At 38.9% G+C, this 27857-nt stretch overlaps 1 protein-coding gene and 2 long non-coding RNA genes across 5 annotated transcripts in view; 2 read left to right on the top strand and 1 right to left on the bottom strand.

The window, feature by feature from the left end:
- Positions 1-329: 329 nt before the first annotated feature.
- LOC138064479 (uncharacterized) lies at positions 330-14291 on the bottom strand. The gene is made up of 4 exons (XR_011137733.1): positions 13651-14291; positions 7150-7289; positions 4350-4509; positions 330-3765 (listed from the first exon to the last, which is right to left on the bottom strand). It is a non-coding gene; the product is annotated as an uncharacterized lncRNA (long non-coding RNA).
- LOC138064480 (uncharacterized) lies at positions 8714-22643 on the top strand. Its single transcript, XR_011137734.1, has 3 exons — positions 8714-8802; positions 13542-13699; positions 21507-22643. It is a non-coding gene; the product is annotated as an uncharacterized lncRNA (long non-coding RNA).
- Positions 22644-23841: 1198 nt separating this feature from the next.
- LOC104150309 (methylglutaconyl-CoA hydratase, mitochondrial) overlaps positions 23842-27857 on the top strand; it is a 113031-nt gene continuing 109015 nt past the window's right edge. Inside the window, exon 1 of one of the 3 annotated variants that reach the window (XM_068927302.1) lies at positions 23842-24132. In XM_068927302.1, coding sequence (XP_068783403.1) covers positions 23919-24132 — 214 coding nt within the window. In that variant the 5' untranslated portion in view covers positions 23842-23918. The remainder of the gene's footprint in view (positions 24133-27857) is intronic. The other 2 variants (XM_068927303.1, XR_011137732.1) reach the window with 2 other exon arrangements.

Raw genomic sequence — 27857 nt, 5'->3', positions numbered from 1 at the left:
CGGCCTAATTTAATTATTAATAAAGACAATGATATGTTATCATGTTCCATTAGCATCTGTAGTCTGGTAGATACAAAGATTGAATATGGATATGCATATATAGACACAAATACTATATACGATTGTTTTCTGGATCCCTTCCAACTTCTGCTGTCAGTAAAGCTTATGAATTGCACAGGGTAGCGATATAATTAAATTTTATTAAGAGTATTCTGTATAGCCAAATATCCCCTTGTTCATAAATAGGAAATAGGTAAATGGCAATGCCTAATTTATCTTTTCTCTATGCCACTTACTATTTTGTATGCTTTCATTGCAGACATAAGGTCCACGTGAGCAGTTTATGAGAAAATACTTAGCATTCGTTTTCTGTAGAACTTAATAGAAGTGTAAAATTGCACCATAAACACGTTTCTGAAGTCATACTAAAATACCACATCCTACAAATCTTTTCTACTTGCTAGTATATAAATATGCTTTTGGAAATAGGCAACGCACAATGAATTTAGCAGAAAACCCACAGAGAACCCAATTAAAATATGGCCTTTATTAACACCATATTGTTTTAAAAATACTTTTACAGTTTATTGCACAATACAAGCTTGGTAACTGCAAGAATACAAGAAAACAATTTTTGGTATTTATTGCATAAGAATGAGTAGCACATATTGTTCCATTACAGATTGCCAAGTTCAAAGTTAAAAATACTAGGCCAGATCCTGAGGTCTTTAACTCACTGTCAGATTCTGCTTTCCTTACTCAAGGGGATTTTTTATGTGTGGCATGAGGGACTTACTCGAGATGAGTAAGGTTACCAGGACATAATCTTAACTGTTCACTCATGCCACAGACTCCTACTGATTTTCAGTATCTCTAAGGCTAACTATTCTGTGACACAAGAGTGATGCATGAGTCACTTAATTCATATTACTGGCGTTACGGAGAAGTTACTCATGTATGAATGAGAAGGCAGCCAGGTCTTCAACTATTATTTGTTCAGTGACAGCTTGAACAGGACTGGATGAATTATGAGCAAAAAAAAAGCTCAGCGTAAAGGCGTAGTGTTTATTTGCATGAAAGAGAAAGCGGCAGAAGATGTTTGATCTTAGAGCTCCAGCCATGGCAGGAATGCACCTATTTTTTTTATGATTCTGCCAGCTATTACCTGTGTGCTCATGTGTGAACTGGAGTTATGGTAACTCCTCTTCATCATCTCTCTTCTTTAAAACACTATGGAGCTTTACAGGATTACAAACAGAAGCACCCGGGGTGACCAAGTGCAGGGCCTGCAACCCTGCCATGGCTTTATGGGGTCTTAGTCTCCTGCAAGCATCCTTCCTGGCTTTACCGCATCTCACCTGAGTGAGACCCAAACAGAGGAAGCTGCATCAGCCTGAGGTTCTGGGAAGGCTATGGCCATCTAACACCATCGATATTCAGGTACGAAGGTCAATTTTTCCTCCTCCTTCCCCTTTCCCCCCACACAAACGTATACACGATTTAAAATGTCAGGTAGTTGTTATGCTTTTCGATGCTACTCAGATTCTTGGTTGTGCAAATGGCTGAATGGGCATCTAAATTAATAACTTACATATATAAAAAGCTAAATCTGTCTTGATATCTCTATGTGCCAGAGTCAGCATCCATTGTAGCTACATTTCTGAGGCATGACATAAAACCTCTCTCTCTTTCTAACCATTTGGACCACTAAAAATTCTCCAAGTGTTGTATATAAATATACTGAAAACATATTGCACTGATTTCCATGGGATTTGTGTTATGCGACCCTGAAAGCCAGGATATTAATGGGCTGCATAACAATCAGAAAGCACCAAAGCATAATACTGTGTCATATAAAATAGCTGAAAAGATGATAAAATGCAATAAGAGCCACTGTAGCAGAACGCAGTGTTCCTTTCTCTGGGCCTTGTTCCCATTAAGGATTTAGAAATACTAGAGGGAATTCAGAGGAGAACAAAAGTAAAATAATGAACTGTCAGGGGTTGATCCATGAATTAAAACTAAATTAAACTAAACTATTATTAAACAAAAACATGTAACTAGTTCCCACTATACATGTCAACAACATATGTACTTGACAATATACATGTTAATGCTCATGAAGTATTTAATTCCCATCCTAAAAAAAGCCTTTATGACACATCTCTGTAAGCAGCCTAGTAGTTAAAAATATGAACATGCAAATGTCAAAAATATTTATGTAAGCAAAATTATATTGGACAAGAGACTGACAGTTAGACAGCCTATGTTGTTCATAAATGCTGTGGGGGCTGGAAGGAATTGTTTATATTTTCTCATTTTGCATAAGAATAATGAGATCACTTTGAAAAAGAAGGTTTTTTGCTTCTTTTATCAGGTGGTATTTATGACAGGGAAAACTACAAAACTGGGAGAAAGGCAAACAATCCTGATTTGATGGTGTTGCAAGGTGGTATTAACCACTTGGCATCATCAGGGAAGAAAAGGCTCTTGGGTGACACATTAATCTACATCAATTTCTAAATCAATAACAATTTTTACTGTAAACCCTAGCAAAACCAGGTAAGGTACATGGAAACTAAAAAGAAAAATCCATGCCTCTCCCTATTATTAGAGCGGTATAAATGAGCCACTCATAGGCACATGTGAGAGCTTTTAAAATAACAAGAAACAGAATGTACAAGCAAATGTCATATCAGAGCCTCCTATACATGCAGTACGATGCCACATAAAAATATCTGTGGGTCCTCTCTGGAGCTTTCTACTGGGTCCCCGGTATGTGGCTTACGTAATATTGACGCACTAGTCTCTTCAGGTATGGGAAAACGCAAGTGTGGCCTGTACATGACATCCAGAAGGAACAATAACTCACCTGCAGTTCACATTCTTTATAAACCACTGAGTTTTGCCAGAAATCTCTCATCTTCTTAACAAGAGCAGGATCGTGGTCGAGAACGAAACCGAATTCTCTGCCTTCAAACAAACAAACAAAACCCCTACTACCAACTCCTCACTCTTATCTGTTAGGTTCGCGTTTGATGTGCTAAGCAGTTAAGTGGCATGTCAGCATGTACGAGACGTCAGCTGGCTCTCAGATTGCTTTCTGTATAGGAAGTGATCTAACGAAGCGGAGCAGCGAGAACACCCTGAGAGCCTCCAGGAGCCATTTCAGACCCAATTTGTTCCCATCTGGCCACGTGACGCTTGCTAATCTGATGCTTTCACCCGGTAGCTCGTTTCCATATAAGTCTGCTGTGTTTGTGAATGTTTAGTTTTCCCCTGATAACCGTTCTCACATAAAACTCCTGGGATGAGGCTCCTTAGAAAATATACTGTCCTCCTGTTTGTGTTTGGCCCCAGAAGACTGGAGAGAGACTTGGGAGAATCCATCCTAGCATCTCCTGTCTCTACCCCACTTCTTTAGCGTGTGACTAGAGCAAAATCACACTGCTACTTTCTCCTTCTCTCATGGGCAGAATTTGTAGCCACATTCACCTAAAAGTGGGCTCTTTCCCTAAAGGAGCACTGGCGTGTATCAGCATAACGCCTGCCTAAAACCTACTGCTGCTGCTCAGCATGATTAAGGCATCTGCCTCAACCCCTGAGTAAGATCTTTTTTCCCTCTTGTCCGTTTTTCGGGGCAGATCTTAGCTTCCCTCAGTATGGGGAGTGATCCAGCAGAAGCTCCATTTCATTTTTCCCATCTATTGCAGTTAGTTCAGATTCCAGATGCTCAAACTTTCCATAAGCTGCTGAAGCTATCTCCTAAAATAAAAAAAAAAAATAATTGCAGGGTCGTTAGTTCAGTCCCATAAGCAACCGCGTCGCAAGATTACTAATATCTCAAATCAGCCACAGCCGTTCCTCTTGTCTTCAGCATTCCTGTTCAGCTTGAAATGTCTCTTTCTCTAGTAACCTGTATCTTTATTATTATGGTAGAATATTTTTGTGTAATAGAATAGAAGTGTTGGGAATGGGAAGACTATAGAAAGGGAAAGCAGCAACAGTCAGTGTATTCTTGGTCATGTAGCTGTGGTTTGATGGCTCAGGCCATGCTCACTGTTTGTTATACAAGTCTTTCTTTACAGCCTGTTGCATTATAATGAGTTTTTTCTATTATTTTCCTTCATTGTCAGCTTCAGCTTTGTTAAATAGCTTTCTTTACCATCTCTGAAAATGCTTGGCCCCCAAAACTGTAGTAATTATGCTTACTTCATAGCAAAAAAACCCATTTTTGTGCCATTGGGACAGCTGTAGAACAGGAAGCAAAACGTGCTCCTTAGAGAGGTAAGAAAGGGCACAAGACGATCCTTTTTTTTTTTTTTTAAAGACCGCATACAAGCACTTACTTTATCCACTCTCTTTCCAAGTATCCCTGAGTCAGCTGATGCTGCAGTCCTCAAACATCCACAGTGTGGTCACCTACACAGGACAAACGGTGGTTTTCCTGCACTGCAGCAGCTTCTCTCATTTGAATTTCAGTCAGGACCATTGATGGTTATTAAAGCACTTAGGTAAAGGGAAAAAAGAAACAAAATTACAAATGCCAGTAATTTTGATTTAAATTTGAGGATGACTAAAGGTCCAAGGGCAGTCTGTAACTCAGTAAAAAGATTACTAAATCTGAGGTATGAGAAGAGGGATAGGTTACTGGAATATGAAGTGTTTTTCTTGGAAACGATACAGTGTACGTGTTTGCCTATCTGTCTATTTATATCACGAAACATGACCCAAGCACATTTTTCCTGTGCAACATGTGAAGTGTTGCAAGGATTGTGAATGCGTATAGAATGGTGAAATATGTTCAAAAGCAGCTGCTATTAAACACTGACACAGTTTTCTTTTAAAACTTGTCAAAAACCCTTAGGAAACAATATTGCTAATTAATAAACAGGTTTGTATAATAGGTTTTGAACCCTGAGTAGAAAAAAAGTGTTTTGCATGTGGTGCTGAGTAATTTTTGCAACACTCAAAGTGTATTTCTCTAGCGCTGCAAGCTACTTTTTCACAGTTTAATACAAAAGGCAGCGTCTGTTCAAAACTTCTGCTAAATTTATGCCTTAGTACATTTCTGAAGCGTTCACTAGAGAAATGGGAGCTCTTCTGTTCTTGCGTGTGACCATTTTACCACTCAAAGGTTATGGGAAAGAACATTAAAATGGGGTAAAGAGCAACAGAATATGCAGTGAAATCAAAAGAATTTCTCTCAGTGTAGCTGATTAAGTACAGCATCAGGCAGAAAGTTAAGTAAACATACAGTCATAGAAAAAAAATCCTACACTGGGGGAAAGACTCCTTCAGCTCTTCTTATAAGAAGAATTGCTAGATGGCAAGTTTAATTCTCACAAGAACTTTGTAACAAACTTTGTACTCAACATTTGGAGCTTATCCTGTCAAGCAGAAACTACAACCACATGCAGCATGAGAGAAACATTTCAGTTCGTATGACAAATGTCACTTGAAAATGGGCTTTGCTTTTAATTTAGAACATTGTAAACACATCAGGAGAAACTAGTTTTGATCATTTGCCAAATATTGCACAAGTATTTAGACTAATAAATAGCCTTCTATAACAGGAAGTGTACTGTATATTTTATGTGTTCCCACAACTTTTAAGAGAAAGCCTCATCCCTTCTGTTTCACAGATGTTTCTGGAGAAAAAGAAAACTAGATAAAATAGCATGTATTATTATCAAAAAGCATTTCAATCATCAGCTAAAGATTTAGGGAGCATTAAGAGTACATTATAAATAGGAGTACATTTTAATTAGAGGGTTCTGCTCAGTGATGAGTCTTTCAGACCCCAGGTTAAAGCCATGCCTTTCTGAATCAAATATGATGTGTACTTAAAAAATAATCATAGGGTCTTTCATCTCATTATTTTCATTGTGTAAATTACAAAGTAAGGCATATGCAAGCTGGTAGCAAAACCAACTGGTCTGATTTCTGACGGCGTTAATGAAAGCATGTGGATCACACCTAAGAATGTACAATGTGCCAAATGCTCTGTCTCACACTGTTGTCAGCAGGACTATGATATGCACAGAGCATGTAGGGTTTTGTAAACTTTGTGCTGGACTCCCCCTTTTGTATCCAAAATGTCACAGGAAGGAAGCAAGCCCAAACAACCCCCATGCCTTTAAGGTGAGGCAAAAGCTCCCTTACTTATGTTCTCTTACCATCCAGATCAAAGGGATGATAATAGTGTGGAACAAGTAAAAGGTGTTTTTTTTTTTTTTCAAATGGGGGAAAAATATTTCTAGCGGTAGCTCTTCAAACAAGTTGTGTGTGTATGGGCAGGGGGAGCATAATAGATCAGGGTACGCATATATGAATTTGAATGATCTTATTTATCTTTATTTGGGGTTTTACGGAAGAGAGATGATGTGCTGTGGCCAAGAGAGGTGACAGAGTAAATTCTGCAGAAATGCAGTGTGACCTTGGGGAAGGTATAGGACAGTGAGCAGACTGCTCAGCAAGTTCTTGGAATGAGTTGGTAATAATTTTTTGACGCAGACGGTGAGGTACGCAAGTAGTGAAAGAGCTTTTTAAAAGTGTGATTCTAACCAATGAGACTGGGAATGTGAGAGGGCAAAGTGGATCAGAGTGGCCATGAAATGACAGAGCTGGTCGTTTGTAGAAAGAGAAGGAGAAAAGTAAAATAAAAACAGCAGACTCAAAGAAATGCAGAGATCAGGAAGACAAGTCAAAGGGGTAAAAGGTTAAGAACTGGCAAAGAAACGATACTAAGAACACAAGCATAGGTTGTCTTAAAGTAGAAGATAGGGAATGTAGGAAGGGAGCAATTTGCTTAATGATGGGTTTCACTGACATCAAACCTAAGAAAAGCATACAGAAAGTGGAAACCAGGTTCAGTTATGTCAGCACATATAAAGAAGGTCTAAGGTAAAAAATGAGCTAGAGATATCAACAGAAACAAGACATTATATAAGCAATCTGCAATACGAGACTGAGAAGGGAACTGCTGCTCTACTACAGAACAGAAAGGAGAAGCTAATGACAGATAAGGCTGAGATAGTTGGAGGGTCTGATGCTTTTTTTGGGGCTGGGGAATAGCATTCTGTAACAAAAGTTAATACAAGCAATACCTGCTTAGGATAGAATAAGAATACCTAAGTGTTATAATACCTGAGATGTTTTCAAATTGGCAGACATCAAAGAACTTCATCTTTGGAGACTTACACATTGCTTGGTAAGATTCCTGCTTAAACCATCACCTGGAGCTATTTCAGGCATGGGAGTAGTCATCCTTGAGAACTGGTGATGCTCTGGAGAAGAAATATATTGCTTTTTTCAGAAAGGGGAGAGGACAAAATCTGAGAAAATATGGATCAGTTTGATATATTGGAAAACTCTGGAATATATAGTCAAGCAAACTACTTATAAACGCTTAAAAGCTAGCAAAGAAATGAGTGACAATAAACAGGAATTCCTCATGAATAAACTAAGCTAGTTTACTCTGGGACATGGAAGCAGGCCTCAGGGCAGGAAAGAAGTAGATATCGTATATCTTGACTACTGTAAGGCTTTTGTGCCTCACATGATGGACACACAGTAAACTAGGGAAATGTGATCCAGAGGAAATTGCTATAATGGGGATGCAAAAGCAGTAGTATGACGATACCTTGTAAAGAGTTAGCAGTAATTTATTAAAAAACAAAAGCTACACCAAGTGGGATTTGGCAGGAGTCTCTGCCTAGTTTCATGCTGTTAAATATTTCCATTAAAGAGATGAAAATGTAATAATATGTTTACTGAATCTGCAGAGAATGTGAAGCTGAGAGACACTATCTGTATGCAGAAGACAGGCTTAAAATTCAAAACGGTGTTGGCAAAATCGGAGAAATAATCTGGGAGCAAACAGGTTAATAATATTCAATAGTAAATGCAAGGAGCTATATTTAGGCAAGAGTGTTCAATTGCACAAATGCAAGATGAGCAGCAACTGGCTCAGGACAGGCCTCCACCGGGTGCACCTGTGACTTATAATGCATTGCAAGCTGATCATAGGTCAACAAGCTCATGCTGTCGGAAAAAAGCATATTGGGATATACGCACAGGAACATAGCTTACAAGACACACATGTTAATTCGTCTGCGTTACGAAGGTTTTGGGTGTTTCCAGTTTTGGACACTACATTCAAGGAAAATAACATTAACCAAATCCAACCAATGACAGACAATCCAGAATAGGGCCATGAGAAGAAGGTCATGAAATGCCCGACCCTCAAGAAAGATTGGAAAAAAAATGAGGTTGATGATTAACATAAAAAAGAGAAGACTGAGGCAGGGAACAGGTAAGAATCTTCAAGTACATAAAACATTGCTGCAAAGAGCAAGGTAATTATTCCTTCCTGTAATTATTCATTCTGAGTATTCATGTTGGATGGGATGAGAAATAATAGGCTTAAACAACAGCAAGAAAAATTAGGATTGGATATTTGGAAAGACTCACAGAAAGGGTGGAGAAGCAGTGGACTAGATCACCTGTGGAAGCTGTGAAGTCTCCGTTGCTGGAAACTTTTAAGAACAGCTTAGACGAGAATCTGTCAGGATGTTATTTTCTTGGGAGAGAGGATAAATAGCACCATCCCTTGAAGTTCCTTTAGCCCTATTTTTGTGTAGTTCTGTAATGTCTCTGCCCCAATTGCTCATCCGCTTACAATCATCTGCTTCTTTCCCCACTTACAGGGGTCGGAAACATCATAGGCTCAGCTGCTGCTGGATTCACCCTTGCCAACATATAGTGGAGTGAGATGCTGGAGCAGAATCTGATTCAATGGTACGTAGTCGAAGCAGTCATTCTCCCACCGCTTACTAAGATGGAGTAGGAGGGTTGTATAGCGATTTGCAGTCTGGCTTTCATTAGATGTTAGTGTTTCAGACAAATTCTTTTTCCTCTCTCCACTTCATCAAATCTTTTATTTATTGCTGCTCAACTCTATGGTTACAACTAAAAGCTTACAAAGTGAAGTTTAATATAATTGGATGTCATCTTTTCTTTTCATAACATTTAAAAACGCAAATGCGGACTTTGTGATTTATTTTGGATCTGATTTCAGCCACTAATGAAAACTTACTGTTCCCTAATAATACATAAAAAGTCAGGTTTTGCTATCTCTGCTTCTTGAGTGCTTCTTGAATTATTATTCTATTTAAGAAATGTGTCTATTATAATCACACTTTTTGAAGTGATTATTTCACTTATAAATTATTTTCATTATCTTTTAGAGTTGCTATCACATCCTGACCTGTATCCGATTCCTACCTAATTAAAGACTTTATCTCCTCATCAATTCCTCTTCGAAATGTCAGTTTATTACTGCTCTTATTTCATTGTAGAGCACTAAAAATTATATTGGTAAGAAGACACAATTCTTTCTTCAAAAAGCTTTATCTCATTGGATCAAAATTTGCATACAGATCTAACTAGGAACTTGATTTAGTTCAAACATGCAGATAAACAGAAAAAAGAATACACATCTGAAAGCTGTAAGAGATGTGCTGTTTCACATTTATTATGTGAAAAAGCTGTACAGTCCGATAAAGACGTTTTGAAACTTATATACTAGGCTATAGTAGTAAGAATATATATAAATTACTTTCAGAAAATGCGGTAAGAAGAGGAATTTGCAATTCCTTTGAGGGGATATTCACTTTTTGAGCCTATTTCCTTACTTTTATTTCACAGAATGAATCACAGATAGTAAAGTTGGAAAAATCCAGTTAAATTATATCTATCGTAAATGCAGAAGGCTGATTTAAAAATTCTCAAATCATTGGATTTTCAATTCATGCTATAGGAAATACCTTACTTGTTATTATTGATAAGAATGTTTTGCCCTAATTTAGCTTAAATATAAATTTTCTCTTTTTAGCTATACCAGGTACTACTCTAAACAGTTCTTCTCTCTTTGGTATTGACCATCTCAGTAACATACACACACACTGCATCTCAAAGCTTCCCCATGTCTTTCCTTTAGCAATACATATTTAGTATTTAGTCATACATTTTCACCAAAACATTCACTGCTCTTTCTCTGATTAGTATACGGATTTTGCAAACTCTTTCCTCCACTAAAGTTAATGCCAAAACTTCTGTTGACCTAACTGAGGCCAATGAAACATCCATGGTACTAAAACATCTGGAAATCAGTGCAAGAGGCAGAGGCCAAAACCAGGTTGCTTATAGAAAGCCATGGAGATAGGGCACAGGAATTGCAGAAGGATGTTCTCGTTTTTATTGTAGAGCAAACACTTTTCTGGCGTGTGCAAAAGAGCCAGCAAACTCTTTGCAGCAGTGGGGGAGGATAATTTAAGCATGGCATGTGGGAAAAGGCAGGAGGGAGACTGCATTTATCACCATGGGAAGACTATAGTGCAACCTCAGGCAAATTTGCTGACTATTGCTATATTTTGGACTTTTTCAGCATTATCCTTCATTGGTTTTTCTGTTTCATTTACCAAGCACATTTCAGGTTATCCTGCACATATTCTCCCAGCTGAATTTGAATTCTTATCTTCATCAGTAGCTTTCATTTCTTTTTGTTATTCTCCCTCTCTCTCTAGTAGCGTGAAATCTGACAGAAGCTGGTACCTTTATATTTGTTATTATGGGAACATCGCCTGTGCTATTTCTTTTCTGGAGTCACAGTAGACTTCTGGGCAAATTTAATTTCTATTCTGTCTATTCTGTTTAATGTATATCTATCTATTCTGTCTTGCTTTAAGAAACTAAAGTCCTATTCAAATCCTACTGCGGTGAAAGCCTTTAACAGAACTGCTAGAATGAGGCTAAATTTAAGAAATTTCTCTGTGATGTCATATGAATGCAATTTGCTTAAAATACAGATCTGACTGTATTGAATATCTTTATTTTCTTTGCCACTTAAAATATCCATCACCCATTTTCAGTTACCTGACATTTCAAGGAGCATGGTTTTCTCAGAATTGGGGATTGACATTTTCTAAAAACCAGGCTCTTTTTGGGCACTCAGAAAAAAGCAGCTGTCATCTTTCGTCACTTTTAAATGCAGACTATTGGAATTCTGTCTTTCTAGTAATAACATTGCGGAAGAAACACATTTAATTTAACAGAAAGACAGAGGAGGCAGAAAAAATATGCAGCATGCTGGTTAAAATGATATATGAAAAATTGAGGAAACTTTTTTTTCAGAATAAAATAAAGTGGAACCCTGACCCTAATGAAGTTAATAGGAGCGCACCCATTGAGTTCAGTGCAAGCAGAATTTTGCTATGTTTATTTTGGAACATAGTAAATACTTTTAGGGGATACTTAGAGGTCCATTTGAAGATACAGTGGAGGTCATCTGCTTTGTCATGGAGCTGAGTGAGCAAAAGTATTATCCTTGTATGAATCGCCAAAGAATAATCCAATTCCAATTGTCTGCTTTAAAATCCAAATCAATAAATTTACAGTGTTTTTAATAAAAATTTCCAATGTATGTAAAAACTGAAAATATATTTTCCTTTTAGTCAGTTAAGAGATAGCTTTGCCAAAATTGTTTTCTCTTTTGTGTCTGCCAAGTTCTTATAAAAAATTACTTTCTTTGGAAATCTTTGGAAACTCTTAAGTGAACAAAATAAAATAATTTAGTAGCATCATAGCGTAATAAAAAATTTACCCAGAAATGTTCAGGCAGAACGACGGAATAATATATGAGCATGCTAGGAAAACCATGTAAGGGAAAAAAAGTATTAGTGAATGCATGTCATTTTGCTTGTGTAATTTGTCATTAAGAAGAGAAAAATAAATATGTAGGTCAGAGGTGAAAGTTTAATTTTACGAAAAATCTTTCCCATATTTTTGGCACTTACTAGAAGGAAGAACTGTGGGTCTTATCATCTCTCCTGGTATTTTTCTGGGAGAGGATGAAAGAATAGCCACAGCTTTATATTAGAAATCCTGCAATGGTAGTGGAGTGCTTGAGACTATATGGCATTTACTTCTTTCCATTTGACCTCATGGAAACCCTGTTACATATGATTCCTCTAGACAAGATTGTCCTAGGGAGGCAGGACCAAAGGAGACAACAAAATCACCTACAAATTCCCTGAGAAATTTTGCAAGTCATTTATGACTGACAAGCTCAGCATTGCAAAGAATTATTTGATCTTGCACTTTACTCATTCAAAACTCTTATGGAATATGTTTGGATACAAACAAAAGGAGAGTTCAAGTTTCCTATTTCTCTTTCCTGCAACCCTGACATCTCCAACATGGACAGCTAAGCCACTTCAGAGCAGAAGATTTGTTTGCTTTTTCCCCATTTATCTTTAAGCTCTCACAAGCTTTCTGTCTGAGGACATGACCTGAGCCGACTCTAATAGGTCGCACAATGTTACTCATAGCACTGTGGAGAATCTTGCACAGCCATATGAATAGCTTGTTGCTTTAGAGCAGTTCATTGCTCCACTGGGGAAAAGAAAAGCGGCCCTATACAAAGGTGGTGTTTTATTTTGCCTGTTACATTCATAGTATACAAAACCTCTCTCGAAAAGTGAATACAAACAAAGCAGAAAAAATTTTTCAATAATATGTGCATGGATTTAACTCCTGCTATGGCACCACTTCAAAATTACCATACGCCAGCACTTTCATCCGGAACATACTTGTCTCTTCATATGGCCCACTTTTAACCTCTTGGCCCTCCTAGACAGAAATATTGCAACTTGTCCAGTTTGCATGACTTTTCCCAGGAAGGTGAAAAGCTGGCCAAGGGCACATTCTTGGCGCTCCAGTGATCTCAGTTACAAAGTGTAGTACTTCGTAACAAAATATGGAGATGGCACATTATGCTAGCTGACATTTTTTTCAAGACAACGTACTTTGTCCAAACTCAGTCTTAGAAATGATTGGGCCAGTCTAGTTTAAACTTAGCCAAAGCCTGGCAGGAGCTCAGCATGGCAACTTTTGGCCTGATTGGCTACATATATTACAACTGTAAACTGTTCTATGGTGTGGGCAGGTGGACAAATTTAGGTGGCATCTGACTACAGTATGAAACAGTTTTCTGCTTTTACCCTTCAGATACGGAAAAAATTAGTTGGTCTGGAGGGAATAGCTTTGTGCCAAAACCAGCCTCCAAGTAGTTAAATCTTTCTAATCTATTTTGCTTCCCACACACTCATGTGTGGGAACGCTTGTAAATTTAATGGAGGTGCTGACTGAAAGAAGTTTATGCCTGGCTTCCAATTAGATAATAATAAGCTAATCTTAGGTAGCATAAACTCATTCTTATTATGCAGACAGAATAGGTTAGCTACAAGGAATCTCAGAGTGCCTAACTTTATAACACGGCCAAGACTTTTTTTCAAAGAATAAATTTTCCTTTTTAACAACTTGGTTTGATCCAGCTCTTCTCAGAGGCAGTGTGGGTCTTCCCATTGATTCCAATGGTTTTTGGATTGAGGTCTTAGATGTGCAGCAGGTGACACAGGATTTTTCAAAATATTGCACAAAATGAATAATGTGAATTGGTTTGTAAAAATATTCTCCAGGACAATCTCATCTGGTTGACAGAACAGTGGACAAGGGGATATCTGTTTCTGTTTCTTGGATCTGCCAGACCAGATGTAAGCAATGGGACTTCAGAGTGTCTCCACCTACCCAGTTCTTGTTGCATGCTCCAGCTGTCTCCCAGCTCCCGGATGTTCAGGTAAGATCTGGGCGTACCTCAGATGTCCCCGAGTCTATGAGAAAGCGGACAGAAAGGAAATGATTGACAGTGTGCTCCACCTGCACCTTTTATGAGGTCTAGCTGTATGATCAGAAGACCAGGACCTCAGGGTCCTCCATGACACTCAGTAATTGTGCACCTTTACTGTAAACACTGTGGCCTCCATTTTTCTGCACAAACTTCATATTCATCCATTTGCTTAGGTATAAAAAGAGAACTTCACTCCTAAATTCTTCAAACTGAGAACTGGGTGTCATAATATTGAGCATTTTAACATGTAACTTTTAGGATACCTAGTTCCTCTGGTGGATTCTATAGTCTTTTGGAACCTACACCCGCCATGGGAAAAGGTGGACACTTAAGAATAGTAAATTCAAAAAGCAATGTAAATAGCAAACAATCTAAGCTAGCCAATATGGAAAGGCTGAGGAGAAGAGTGTATTTTTTAAATTTTGTCCTTTTCATATGGCTCCTTAGTGCTATAGTAAATAGGGAAATTGCTTTACCATTTCCTGGAATTTTTACAAATATATTAGGGAGGTTTCTCCCTCTCTTTACCTCTTCCCACAAATTTGCCACAAATTGCTAGTTTTCTAGTGAACAGTGAAACAGCTGGGTACATTCTACAGTGGAAATGGAAAGGTAGCCTACTTGGTGCCACTGAGCGTCTTTTAAGCGCATTTTCTCTCCAAAATTTGCTGTATCTGCCAAGTCTGACTGACCACCGAATACAGCTAGTAAGAAGTTTTTATTCAGCACAAGAAACTGAACAGTCTTAGACAAATATAAGCAGTAAAAATAAACTACTAAAAAGATGAAAAATTTGATCTCAGAAAAGAGAGTTGTTACATAGGGCACATGTCAACCTTAATTTGAATACATCTTTAACTAGTACTTCTATTAATTGTTCTGGTAATGAATACAGAGTATGTGTGCTTTCTTTTAATTAGAACTTACTTATTTTCCTGTTTTTTTTTTTTTTAATTAAGCAATCACCTCTCTTAATTTCTTCTCATTTATTATTGCGGCTATTTCATGCACTTTTGTTTTGGTACATGTGATGGTTCAAGACGTAAAAGTTTAGAAAGGTTGGCTTTATGATACACTCGTATTTGGGTTTTATATACAACTCTAAACATTTCTGCTTCTGTATTTGAAAGAGAAAATTTTAAAGGATTTTTCTCTAATGGGCTTACATAATAAATAAATCCACTTACTCTTAGTATATCCTCGCATACTTTTTTCTGTTAGCTTGTCACCAAAGCTTCGCTTTTAAACAGTGGCTCCCTTCTTCTCAAGCCTCATTTTCTTTTTACATTTGATCCTGTCTTGAAGTTCTAACAGTGAATTTGTGACATCAGTCATTTCCATGACAACAGACTGATGCTTTAAACATAGGATTATGATGACTGCAACACAGGATTGAATAAAAAGAAAACAAGACGACGAGCGAGTAAGATTTTATTAGAATACAAGAGTGTACCGTTAAAAAGATGGAGAAAGGAACATAAATGTCAAATACGGTTCCACTTTTTAACATTACTGTTCTGTGCGATAGTCCATACATTGTGGTTTTTTATTTCAGATGTTCTCAATATTTGATGTGACATCTGTGGCACTCAGATGTTGCCAAAAGTTTCTGACATATTCATTAGCCTTGTTCTTACATATCACATGTAAGATACAATGAGTTTTCATGATTACGCGTTGTTGTAAATAAGCTCAGTACAGGTAGAAAGCTCTCACCAACTCCCAAAAATCAGGCTCAGAACATTTCAGGTTGAACTCTGAAAAACAGGAAACCGTTGGGAAATATGTCTGTAAGTGTGACATTAAGTTGTCTTAGTAGGCAAGTACTTTATGTTAAGAAAGGTTGGTGGTTTAACATTTTAAGAGTCAGAAAAAAACACTTTTTTTTTAAATATTCTCAGGCCAGCACAATTTAGTTTATGCAATGAAAAAAAATACCATTTTTTATAAGTGACACATTGACTTTAGTTGAAGTCTATCATTATGAAGTGTCTTGATTATAATGCAGATATGCACAATTCAGTGGATTTCTGTTGGGCCAAATTATGAGTCCATATTTTTCAGGTTAAAGGGCTACAGGTTGCATTAGAAATTTTACCAAAAGCCTCATTCCAGGGTCAGTACACACCCTGGTAAGCAGTGTCATTTCCTTAGAGGTCCCATCTTGTTCCCAACTCATTCTATAGTGCATAGCTCACCCGAAGCTATACTGACAAGGCTTACATAGTGACTGAGGATGAAGAAACCCTATGAGGATAACAAACTTATAAAGAAAGAAAACTACAGAAACTTCAATCAGTAGCTAAAGAAATTGCAGCTATGGTATTCTATGTTTCTATGCAGTGGCCACTGGAAGGATTGTGAATTTTAGGCCTGCGCTGCCCAAGACGCATGAATCCAAAGAAATATGGTATGCCTTCTTTACGCTTCACTGGCAGGAGGTAGGGAATAAGGGGAGAGAAAGCTGCCAAAGATATTCCCTACCTCTTTTGGAGGAAATAGCAGTCTCGAGGGTATGATTAGAGACTACTTAATGCATGAATTAAGAATAACACCAAGAGCTGTTCCAAAACACTTAGTTGTATTAAATACATGCTCCAGTGCTGATAGATCACTAGCTCTTCTGAACATCTTGGGAATTTCTTTCACTAAAACAGTTGTAAAATACTGTTTCAGAAGATGGAAACATCCTCTTCTTGTTCACATTTTAATTCTTCCACCTATTGTTGGACTGCATATATTGCAGGAAAATGGTAAATTTAAAAGACTTCACTGAAGGAAGAAACCATTTTCTTAACTTGTATCAGGTATATTCTTGAAAGAGTACAAATACAACAAAACTTTTCAATGTACTGGGCCGTTGCTGAAGTAAAAGGCTGTAGATAACAAAAGGCTAAGATCCTGCCTTAGTCTTAAACACCTGGTTTTGGGTTTTTAAGTCCTCAACTTTCATTAGATGCTATGATACGTAAACCTTTTTTGCCAGCTGCTGCCAGGGCTGAGAAGACACAGTATATTCTTTTCTCCTCAGCAGATAAAATATCTTTCATGGAATAAAGGCAATTGGAATATAGTTTTACCTTCTAGACAAAAAATTACTTCAGAACGTCTAAAAAGTGGCATACACAGAAATGTATTATTTAGACAGAAAATGATAACTATGACTCTGAAGAGAGTTTAATGTTTTGCGGATTATTTTTCTCTAATTGATGCTTCATCTTCCTAAATTACAAAAATGGATTCCAAGATGAGATCCTGATTTTGAGGATCTACAAAAGTAACATGTTTTTAAAGAATGTTAAGAAATCAGAAATCTGAAATTGTTGTGTTGGAAATTGCTATCTAGAGGCATTGGTGAGTACCTGTGCATTCAGTCTGTGCCTAGGCACTTAAAATACTAGCCACTAGGTATACATTTTTCTTTGATTTTCACATACTGGTTGTTAGATTCCTGGCTCTTGATCTTAAGTATCCTACTTTTATACATAGACAAATGACCTGGGAGAGTCAGAGTGTAGGGAGTACGAGCAGAACAAAGGTTATGATGAAACCCTTTCGAAAAAAACACAGATTCCTTAGCTGACCTGGATCCCAGTCCACCTATCCTTATATACATGTGTGATATAGAGATTGTGATTATTTAACCTTTTGCTTCGTCCTGGAAATTAAGGTCATAAGGTCATTCAGATCCTTTGACACTAAAGGAGTTCTTATGTGTGACAGAAAATGATTACTCAGCTTAATACTAATTGCATCAGTATTTGGAGAGGAAACGATGCAGGAAAGTACACTTAGGGTTAGAACATAAAAGATAATCTAGTCTAAAGAAACCTAATAGAACACGAAAAAAGCCCGCCCCCAGTGTTTTTCCCACACTGGATAAAAATGAATGTGAGGCACTTCTTACAAAGAATGAAATATATGCACTAGGTCTTTGCAGTACACACTGTGAATCATTACAGACTAAAAAGGAAAAGCAATGAAGAAAAATACCTTTTACATCATAACAGCTTAAAATTTATCTTCAGAGTGATTTGTGCATAATGTATCATTATTTTTTTCAAGTAGTAACTATGCAATTGATTTTCTTCAAAAGTGGCACAGCTTTCAGCAAAAAGGTAAACAATATGTTAAACTTCACATATTATCCAGTCCATCCACTCTAAGCCTAGTAATTGCCTTTAGGCATAAACCGTCTCAAAAACAAGAAAAAGAAATTAGCTGAACAGAAGGGAAATGTAATTATGCCATTCAAAAACGTAATATACAGCTTAACTCCTGGCTTGCTCATGAGCAGTAATAAAGAATTACATCCGACAAACAGAGTCTATAAAGTGCTGTTGATTTTTCTATAACATTTTATAACCTAAGCATAAAAGACCAGGTTTCTCTTAGCTTCTAGTATGAACCTGGATTTCATGACAAATGTGTTACTTTTAAATAGTGTAGTTTCTTTATAAGTTTCTCCTGCTAAAAACTATATTATATCAGAACTGAAGTGTTAAAATATTTTTTCTGCCTGATTGCAAAGATGCCAATAATTTTTAATAAGTTTCATTGAGAGTTCTACTGAAATGTCCCTGATTACATTCATTCAGAAACAGTTTCTTATTAAAATGTTATTCAGATGAACATTTTAATTTTACCAAAGGCTTATATGGAGGAAAACCCTACTCTCTGAATTTAGATATTGGTTTTAATAACTTAGTAAATCCTTGCTGTAAAATGCTTCATTCTCTGAGCTAATACATAGTTCTATTTTATTCTTCTATATAGCACAGATTAGACAGGGTCATTTTGCTGCCTCCTTAAGAGTAGCCCAGGTAGCTTTTTACCACACACAAAAGCACCCTGATAAAATTGGGAAATCCACTTTCTTCTGGAATTTCATATCAAATTTCTTACGTCAAATATCAGACATCAACAGTGCTTTGCCTTGGTTTCTGTACTTCTCCTTGGCAGCTTTTTCTGCCCCGTCTCTACCGTCTCCTCTGCTTTGTCTTCTCAGTTTGCCAAAGCAAAGATTCTCCTTGATGTAGTTAATAATAATGTTGGCCCTGCAGGTCTTCAAAAGGATATAAAGAAGGAAGGGGAGAAGTGCTTCATATAAAGGCTCTTCTAGAAGAAGCCTGGAGACAACATAGGATTTTAACAATATGTTATAAATAGATGAAAATGCAGAACAATGCATTCACAATTAAAAAAAAAAAGTTTTAAATGATGCTCTGGTTGCAGTTTGCCTGCGTGCACAGTTATTTAATTGAATAGGGGATTGTCTGTCCTGCTGAGCTATCTTAAATACAAGATAGCCTTTTAAAAGCTTTAGCAAAAGAAGGTGACATATCAGTATTCCGAAACCTGGAGTTGTAATTAGACACAAATACCTCAACTTTTAGGAATCTCCACTCCTGAACATGTTTCATTTCCTTGGAAGAAGGTTCTGTTCAACGCTCTTATTTATTCCATCTGAGCTTGTATCTAACCCCATATAAAGAAAAATCTTTGTCCATGACCTTTTGGGATAAACTGTGCGCCCTGCCCCAAGAGAAAACATTCGGTACGTCTTCTTTACTAAATGTCTGCCTAATTCCTGTTACAGGTACCTTAGGGTCTAGTGTTCAAATACTACGCGGTTGTAGCTCTCTGGCAGCTATTGCCAATTTACTCATGAAAAAAGGCCTTGCTTGGCACATATTTATGTTCCTGTAATTGTTTCAGCATTCTGCCTTGCTCATAATCTGCAGAGAAGGAGTACACATTTTGGTCGCTTCTGCCTTCCATGTTTGGGCAGCAGTTTTTTAAAAAGCTGCTTGTGTAATTGGCTCACATATACTCCAGGCACTTTTCCACTGAATCAGTACAAGAGTTGTCTCCATTTTCAGCACAGATAAACGAGGGGTAGATATGAACACAGAGACGAAACCTGCCCTGTGTTCTGAGGCAAGAGTGGCACGGCACATAGGTGCATTTCTGAGCCACGTGTGTTGGAACCGGGTAACAAGCACTACAGAAACAAACTTGTAAGCATTCTCAGGTAGACTGAGCTTAGTGAGAACAATTTCTGAAGAGGGAAAGCAAGCTATGAAAACATCATCCATCTTAAGTTTTATAAGCTTAAAGCTGCACTAAGCAGAAAGAAACAGGACAATCTAAGGAAACAGCTGCCTTCTGAAACATATTGAATAGGCACGGTGCCAAAAAGAGAACGTGCTGTGTACTACATGCTTGTTAACAATATATAACAATAAGGGAATTTTTTCTGCAGTATCAATGCTAAAAGAAGGGCAAAGAGGCATGAAAAAAGTTAAAAATCAAGTTTGAAAATGCAATAAAATGTGCGATTTGGACAATGCAATAACGAGGGAAATTCTGCCATTAATTATTTAAAAGTAAATATCTGAAGATTAGAAAAGAGAAAAGCTCCTGGTGAGTGGTGTGAAATGGAAACAACCTTTATAAACCAACACAGGGAAAACAGACCTCACTCTCAACTATCAACAGTCATTTTACAGAGACAATTAATTCACACCTTGCAAGAAACACAAGTGATTTACCTTGAAAAGTAAAAATTGAGAACCTCACTTTTCTGTTGAAATTTTTTACTTTTTCACTTTCCCTTTTCAGTTTAGCTACACACTGCCACTGATGTGCTCATCCAGCGAAAAAGAAATCATTCATTATACCTTATCTACATGCACGATGTAAGAAAATCAAAGCAACTCAGAACTAGCTGAGATTTTTTCCTTATTCCTGCCATATTGTACATATTGTCTGTACCTGTAAAGCCCAATATTAGCATAAACGCACATGCAACTATTTTTCTGTGTCTCATTTCAAATGTTCTTTTCTATCATTATTTTTAATAATACTAAACACCTAACTGAACAACCACAAATACTTTCACACTCCTTATTTTTAGGTACTCAATTAAGATCTTAAGTTTAGAGGCCAGACTCCTCCATTATAGTTAGTTAAGAGTGAGATGGTTCCTCTAGAGAGTGAATCATGGCAGGAGCCCTGCACTACTGCGTGCTGAATTATCTTCTGAGGAAACTCCTCTCCCCTTACTACGAAGGCAGTTTCGCAATTTCAGCACCTAGGTGCTGTATTACATACTCTAAAGTTACCGCAACAGTAGCGAATCAAAAGAAGAGAAAAGACCTCCCCTGCAACAACCCAAACTCTAAATCTTCTCTTGTTAAGCTATATTAAAAAAAAAAAAAAGCCATGTATGAAGCTAAAAACGGGGCCACACATTTCCCTTTTTAGATTCAGTCCTATATACTGTCAGATCCTACAATCTGACGTGAATGAGCTTTACAGGGTAATTCCAAATGCAAAATTAATTAGGGTGAACGACCTTCAAGTTTTTTCCCTCAGATTAGATTATGATTGAGTAACCATATTACAGGTAATAGCTGAGTGCAGAGAATCGCTGGGCAGTTCTGCATCCACATTGGTTCTATTTTCATTCATGCTAACATTACTTCTCTGGGCACGAGGGAGGCTCACTCAAGATTTATACTGTTGTGCTAAATCGATTTATTTTGCTCATCACCAAGTATCAAACTTTGGATTTCTGTGTGTGGATGTGGTCAGGTTACCAGGCAATATCATACGTTATTTTATTGGTTACTTAACAGTTTTGTTCTGGTTGCTACAACTTTTTTTCTTATTAGTACATAATATATGGTTTAAATAATAATATGCATGTCAACTTTATTCCTCTCTGCAACTAAATGTGCTTTCCATATAGTACTTTGACTTTAAAGCTGTGTTGGTGGAACTAAACCGCAGAGAAGAAACAGGCAACCAGAGAATATGGAAAACTCCGATTCCATCCAAGAGTCCTGATTCATGCTTGAAATGCCACTGCAATGGAAGGAACTGAATATACGGTATTACAAAATGCACTGTAGTATTAAATTACCAAAATAAAACATATTTATGTATCGCAGTTTTAAGCATTAATACAGGCAGACAGTTCAAAGAAAGGAATGACCTACTATACCAGGCATGTTTGTCTCTTGTTGCTAGTAATTTAAAATCTGATTTTTTAAAAAACATTGTCTATAGGGATTGGAAAAATCCTTTAAGAGCTTTTAATTGTTTGTTATGTTGCAATATTAGCTATATTATATTAACAGTCTTCTAAACTGTTCTGTTTTCAGAAAAGCACTAATGAGGTCACAGGAAATTAAACTTTTGTCTGGATATAAACATGCCTTAGCCATGTAGGTGTGGAATACAGTAGAAAAACTGAGTAGTAATACAAGTTAAATTAATTTTTCACCTCTTAAGCCAACAAGCAAAATTAAACAGCATCAGTGTGAAAAAAAATGTATTTATAAAATTATTTCAGTTTTAATAGCGATTGTGGGTGTTTGTACACCAGATAAGAGGCTGTTAGGCTTGATTCCACACAGCGACCTCTGCTCAGGAGTGTTTGCTAGTCCTTGAGTCAAAGAACCTGGGACCTATTGCAAATGACAAGCTGTACAGGGATGTCACATCTGCCTTCAGCTTTAAGACAACATTATGGTGCTGTAGAAAACCTAATCCTCTGTTTTTAAGGTTTTTTTACTGTGCCCTGTGTCTTTTAGAATATAGCTGCCTCTCAATTTCCGTGACATAATTAGGTATTAGCTTTCAAAATTCATTCTCCTAAAATAAAATGTTCTTTGACTGCGAACAGAATTTCCAGGACAGGCATTCTTCATTCCTTTGTGATGGAAAAGTCTTTAGCATACCGCGGGCACTACTGGAACAAACTGTTAATCACAAGCTATAGTCCTGTTTAAATAGTAAAACATAATAAATGCAAGGTGATAGTCCCCCCCGCCCTTCATTTGCCCTTCATGGTGCTCTATGAGAACAAATAGGGCATTATTTTTAGACATTTGCTTCTCCAGAAGGAAGGCAGTGGAGGAGCTGCTGAGCACCAGCACAAAGGCGAGGAAGGCAGCGGCCAGCGTTCCCAAGCGACGACCAAGCTGGTTCCTTCTGAGCCTCGAGTCGGCAGCGGTGCTGCTTCCTTGAGCCCTCTTATTAAATAAAACTGACTTTTGGAAATTACAGGGCGTGGCTCAAAGGCACAGGTTTTCCATTCTCAAGTACAAATTCTTCAAAGTAAAGACACTTTAGGAGGACACAATTTACAGCGGAGAGCCTCCTTACTCTGCTAGATTAACTGCAGCCACAGCAACCTTTCCCAAGTCCTATCTGAGGAGCAAGTGTGAAGTGAACTTCTCTATTTACATTTTGTATACTCTGGCTCAATTAAAGTGATGGTACCCATGCAGGAATTGGTGACAGACAATACAGTCTGTTTGAAAACAGGTCCAAAAAATGCTCATAGGGGTCTTACAACTCACGAATTTGCAGCTGAAAAGAGCAGCCATCTCCTGCCACCTCCCCAAGAAATATCACTTCTGTCCTCTAACTTGCTTCACGCACATGTGCCAGTCAGGATGCCCCGACCGCACAGTGAAGGGTTTGGGCCTAAAATGCAGTTACCAAGGCGGTGGTGTGTTACGGCAAGACGTCACTGTGGGCTTTAATTCAGCCTGGTTACACAACTTAACTAAGTTGTGAATTACAAGTCAGGTTAATAAGATCTTTGCTTTTACAAAGCAAACATAATTCTGAGTTTTCAAAAAGGTAGGAGGGGAAGCAGTGTGAAAGGGAAGGAGAAATCCAGGCAAACTACCTTTTGTTTTAGTCATGTAAAACTAAACTCCGCTTCAAAAACTGTTCATTTCAGTCTCTTAATTTTTTGGCAAGTATTGATGCTATCAGAGGGTCTGAGCATGGTTTATCCATGCTATATAGACCTTGAGCCAGCTCGGTTGCGTCTATCTAAGGTAACCCCCTTATCAACACGGTAAGCGTCACCGGGCCAGGGCAACTGACGCGCTGCCCGAGTCGCGCCCTCACCGAGGACTGCCTCTACCGAGCTTGCAGTGAGCGACACCGCAACGGCCCCCGCCCGACCGTTAGGCGCGCGCGCGCGCGCGGCGACCGTTAACGGTCCTCGCGCCTCGGCGGCAGCCCGAGGGGGCCGGGCGGCGGCGCCCCGCGCGTGCCGCAGCCGGTCACGTGGGCGGCGGGAGCGGGGCCGGCCGATGCGAGACGCTGAGCCGGCGCCGGCGCGGCGTAAACAGGCAGCATGGCGGCGGCGCTGGGCGGCCTGGGCCTGCTGCACGGCCGAGTCAGGCTGGCCGCCGCGGCCGCCGCCACCTCCTCCTCCCTCAGCCGGCCCGGCCGCAGGGCGCTGGTGCGGGCGGGCGCCGCCGCTCTCCCCTCAGCCAGGAGGAGCTACGGTTCCGAGGCGAAGGAAGAGGAGGAGCTGCGGGTCCGGTACCTGGAGGACGAGCACAAAGGTAACGGGGCCGCGGCGCCGGCAGCTCCTGCGCGGCGGGGCAGCCCGGCCCGGCTCAGCCCAGCCCAGGCCTGGCGCCGCCCGCTGCGGGGAGCGCCCCCGGCCGCTCCGCGGGGGGACCCGGCGCGCCGGGGTGGCTTCGGCCTCGGGGCGGGCGGGGCGTCCCGGGGGGAGCTGCCTGGGCCGAGGGGGGCGGGCAGAGCGCGGCGGCGGCTCCTCCTCTGCCGACATGTCGCTCGCGAAGTAGCGTCAGCTTCCCCACTCTTAATTTTTTTTTTTTTCTCTCAAAGCGCTACGTGTGCTGTATGTACGCACTGCACTGTTTTGAGTTGGCATCCGGTGGCCTCTTTATGGGCGAAAGTGAAGTTTAGCAACAAACTGCTACGACTGTGCATCTTCTCACGTCTGCTAAATGCTTGTGTGCAGGGTTCTGGTTGGGGCAAAGTCAAAGAAGTTGCCCCGACGCTTTCTGTTCTGGGGAGCGTGACTTCTGCACTCTCGTTCACCTCATGCTGCTTTCATACTAACCATTTCCTCCTCCTCTTTGCTTCCAGTGCTGTCAGCTGCTACTAGCATTGTTATTCTCCTGCTTCACTCCTCAACTATACCAAGAGTTGGTTTTGATCTTCCTGCTTACTAAGTCCATGCTCCAGGGTCATGTGCAGCCAGTGCACTGCAACCGGGAAGCTTAGTATTTTCCCTCTGTGGTTTGGTGTCTACAGAACCTTGGAGGTGTTCCTCCTTTGGAAATGTTTTATCTCCTTTGATGTTCCTCATTTCCTTCCCATTGGGCACAGCAGGGCTAGGGATGGTAGAAAACAGTAATTTTAGAGTATTTTTAGAGCGGAGATGTTGCACCTACTTTTATAAAGAAGACTTTAGCCTGGAATAGTGTTCTTCTGAAACATATGAATTTCCTTAGATGAATAATAGGTCTTGGAATAACTGTATATTGAGATTCATAATTCAGTTTACATCTTTCAGAACACTAACTCAGTTATTTCAGACTTGCTGCAAATTTGGGCAGGCACCTCTTGAGCTGGTTACTTATATCTAGATATGCATATATATACACACAGAGGTTACTTTTAAAACTTTGAATTTTAGCATGAGGTTTAGAACATCACTCTCTTTCAAAGGAAAGCAGAGGTTCTGCTTTCATCTGACTGCAGGTTTTTGTGTCACTGTTAAGAACCAATAAGGCTGATGATGTAATCTAAGCCCAAACTCCATTTCTGTTTTACGGGTTCTGTGCCCAACTTCTTCCTTCAAGACCTGCTTCTTTAGCCCTGTTTTCCCATCCGGCTATGGAATTGGGAACTGGTTTGAAACACTTAACTTTTTAATGATATTTTGAATTGAGGTGGAAGCAGGGCAAAGAAGGAGGAAAGGAGCAAAAAAGACTTATAAAAGGTCAGAGATGTGGTTTTGATGGTTTGTTTTTGTTTTTTTCCAACGAGTGGTAGAAAATCATTGAATAATTTTGATTTCTACATAAGATCATGATTTTAATTGCTGCTATTACATAACAGGTAATAGAAGTAGGAGCTGTATTTCAGCTGTTGAATCAGCTAGGAATCATTCCTTTTGTAATGCTGGTAAGGGGTTCTGTACTGTGTATCTGTCTGTAGTTCATTGCTGAGTGGTTTTGATGCAGATGCTGTAAATTGTATTGTGCAGAGAATTGGAGGAGGTAGCTAAAGTTTTGCATGACAGTAGCCCGCCTGTTTTTGCTTGTCCTGTTGCAAGAGCATTTATTTCCTATCAAAAACTGTTTGAAGGTGTTTTTCTTCCCTTCTTGGCAATATATGTATCTTTGTTAAAGGTGGGATTAAGAAAGGATGTAGCATTTGGAGTTGTAAATCTGTTGTGGATTTCACAAGGAAGAACTCAATCAATGTATTTTTAATTCATGAATCCTTTTTAAAAGAAGGGCTTTTCTTTTGCCCTGCCTTTCAGATGATGATATAAGCAAACACTTTGTTAATAAAGGAGAAGAACAAGGGGCTTGAAGTAAGCCAGAAGGAGACAGTGGGCTGCTAATTGTGTGAATGAATGCCCCTCTTTTTATTTTATTTTATTTTTAATATTGTAATTCCAGATGTTAGAGGCTTAGCAGGAAGAAAGTGACATGTCAGCCTGAAAAAAGAGATACCTTCATTGTACGTATATTGTTTTGAAATAATTTATCATTAGAATAGTATAAATACGACATCTTGAACACTGATCTTTGTCCAATGACTCCAATAAAAGTAGATGAAAATATATGAGACGTAAGTGTACTGTTGTATTTAGAAGGTTTCAAAATGTAATGAAGGTCTGAGATTTGGAAAATTTGCCAGACAGTACCTAGTGGGCAGGCTGTGTGATATTAAGAACAGAGTTCCTTTGGTGTTCTGTTGGCTAAACTAAGTTTCTTTCTCCCCTTTGTTTGTGTAGGGATACAGGTTAAACTGCTTTGCGTTTTTTAGTTAAGACCTCTATAAATTTGGTTCCTTGACTTTGGAATCCAACAGATAATTTATCTGCGTGCTTAAATAATATATAGTGAATGTTTATTTTAAAGTAGTATCTGTTAATGGCATAGGAATCAACCTGAGGTATGAAAAGTCAATTTCATATCTTCCTTTAAATACAGGATGTAGTTGGAGGTCTTTTTGTTCTCTGTGATGCCCTGCTGAGACGGGAAAATTGCCCCAAATGCTAGCATTTCTATCATTCATTTTCAAGACGTGCATTCCTTAGAACTTTGGCCATTCCTGTCTTATAATATCAGCCTTTGAACCTGTAAAGAGACAATTCTGTCTTGTTATATTCCAGCAGGGACTTTTACAGGTAAAGGTCCCCCCCCCCCCCCCCAAGTTATGTTCCTAATTCTCTTGTATTTTAGTGCTGGAGAAGGCGTTTGATTGGACTTCAAGTTCTCCCTAGTCTTCCTAGCAGTCAGGTATTTTTTTTGAGGGGTTCCAAGTTAGTTTACTTGGGTACCACTGTTACCTGCAAAAGCTTCATGTGCTTCCTTCAGCAGCACAAAGAGCAGAGCACATTTCTGTGAAAGGAGAAACTTGTCTCTGACCCTTTCTTCCCTGTGCTGCACACCTTGCTCCTCTCCCAGCATGCCAAGTTCATCTATCTTTATATGCTTACAGTATGTAATTCTGCTGCTGCATTAGGGCTTTAACTCTATGTAACCCGAACTTGTCTTCCTTGCTCTGGTACCTGCCATTCCTTTTCCTCTGTACCTCACACTCTTGGCCTTCCCAAATGGAACCCCAGTGCCATAGCCTTGTCATCTTCTCTTGCAAACTTCTTGACTGCACGCAGGGATACAGACCCTGTTCTTTCAGCTGCCTTTCAGCGCGCACGCGTGCTTATGCTGTGTTCTGTGCTTATAATGTGGTTCTGGTCTTATCCACACCTAGTCTTTCTCTGTTACTTGGAGAAAGATGTACAGTTCCTAGTGCTGTCTTAACTTCAACAGCAGAGAATGCTGGGGAGAGGGGAAAACTAACTGGCAGTAGCTGCCTCCCATAGATGTTCGTACCCTGTAACTCTTGACAAATTCTTCCCAGCAGGCAGAGTAGGAAACTGCCTCACCTCATCCCACTTTGAGGTGATTTGTATACCACAGTTTTGGGGAACTTCTGAAATATATGCTGAAGTGAGACTATATTTGAAAGGATTAAATACTGATTTTTTTAATTCAAGACTTTTTGACTTACAAGT

This window comes from Struthio camelus, chromosome Z (assembly GCF_040807025.1).
Source record: "Struthio camelus isolate bStrCam1 chromosome Z, bStrCam1.hap1, whole genome shotgun sequence".
Taxonomy (NCBI): Eukaryota; Metazoa; Chordata; class Aves; order Struthioniformes; family Struthionidae; genus Struthio; species Struthio camelus.
This window is presented reverse-complemented; position numbering and strand designations above follow the sequence as displayed.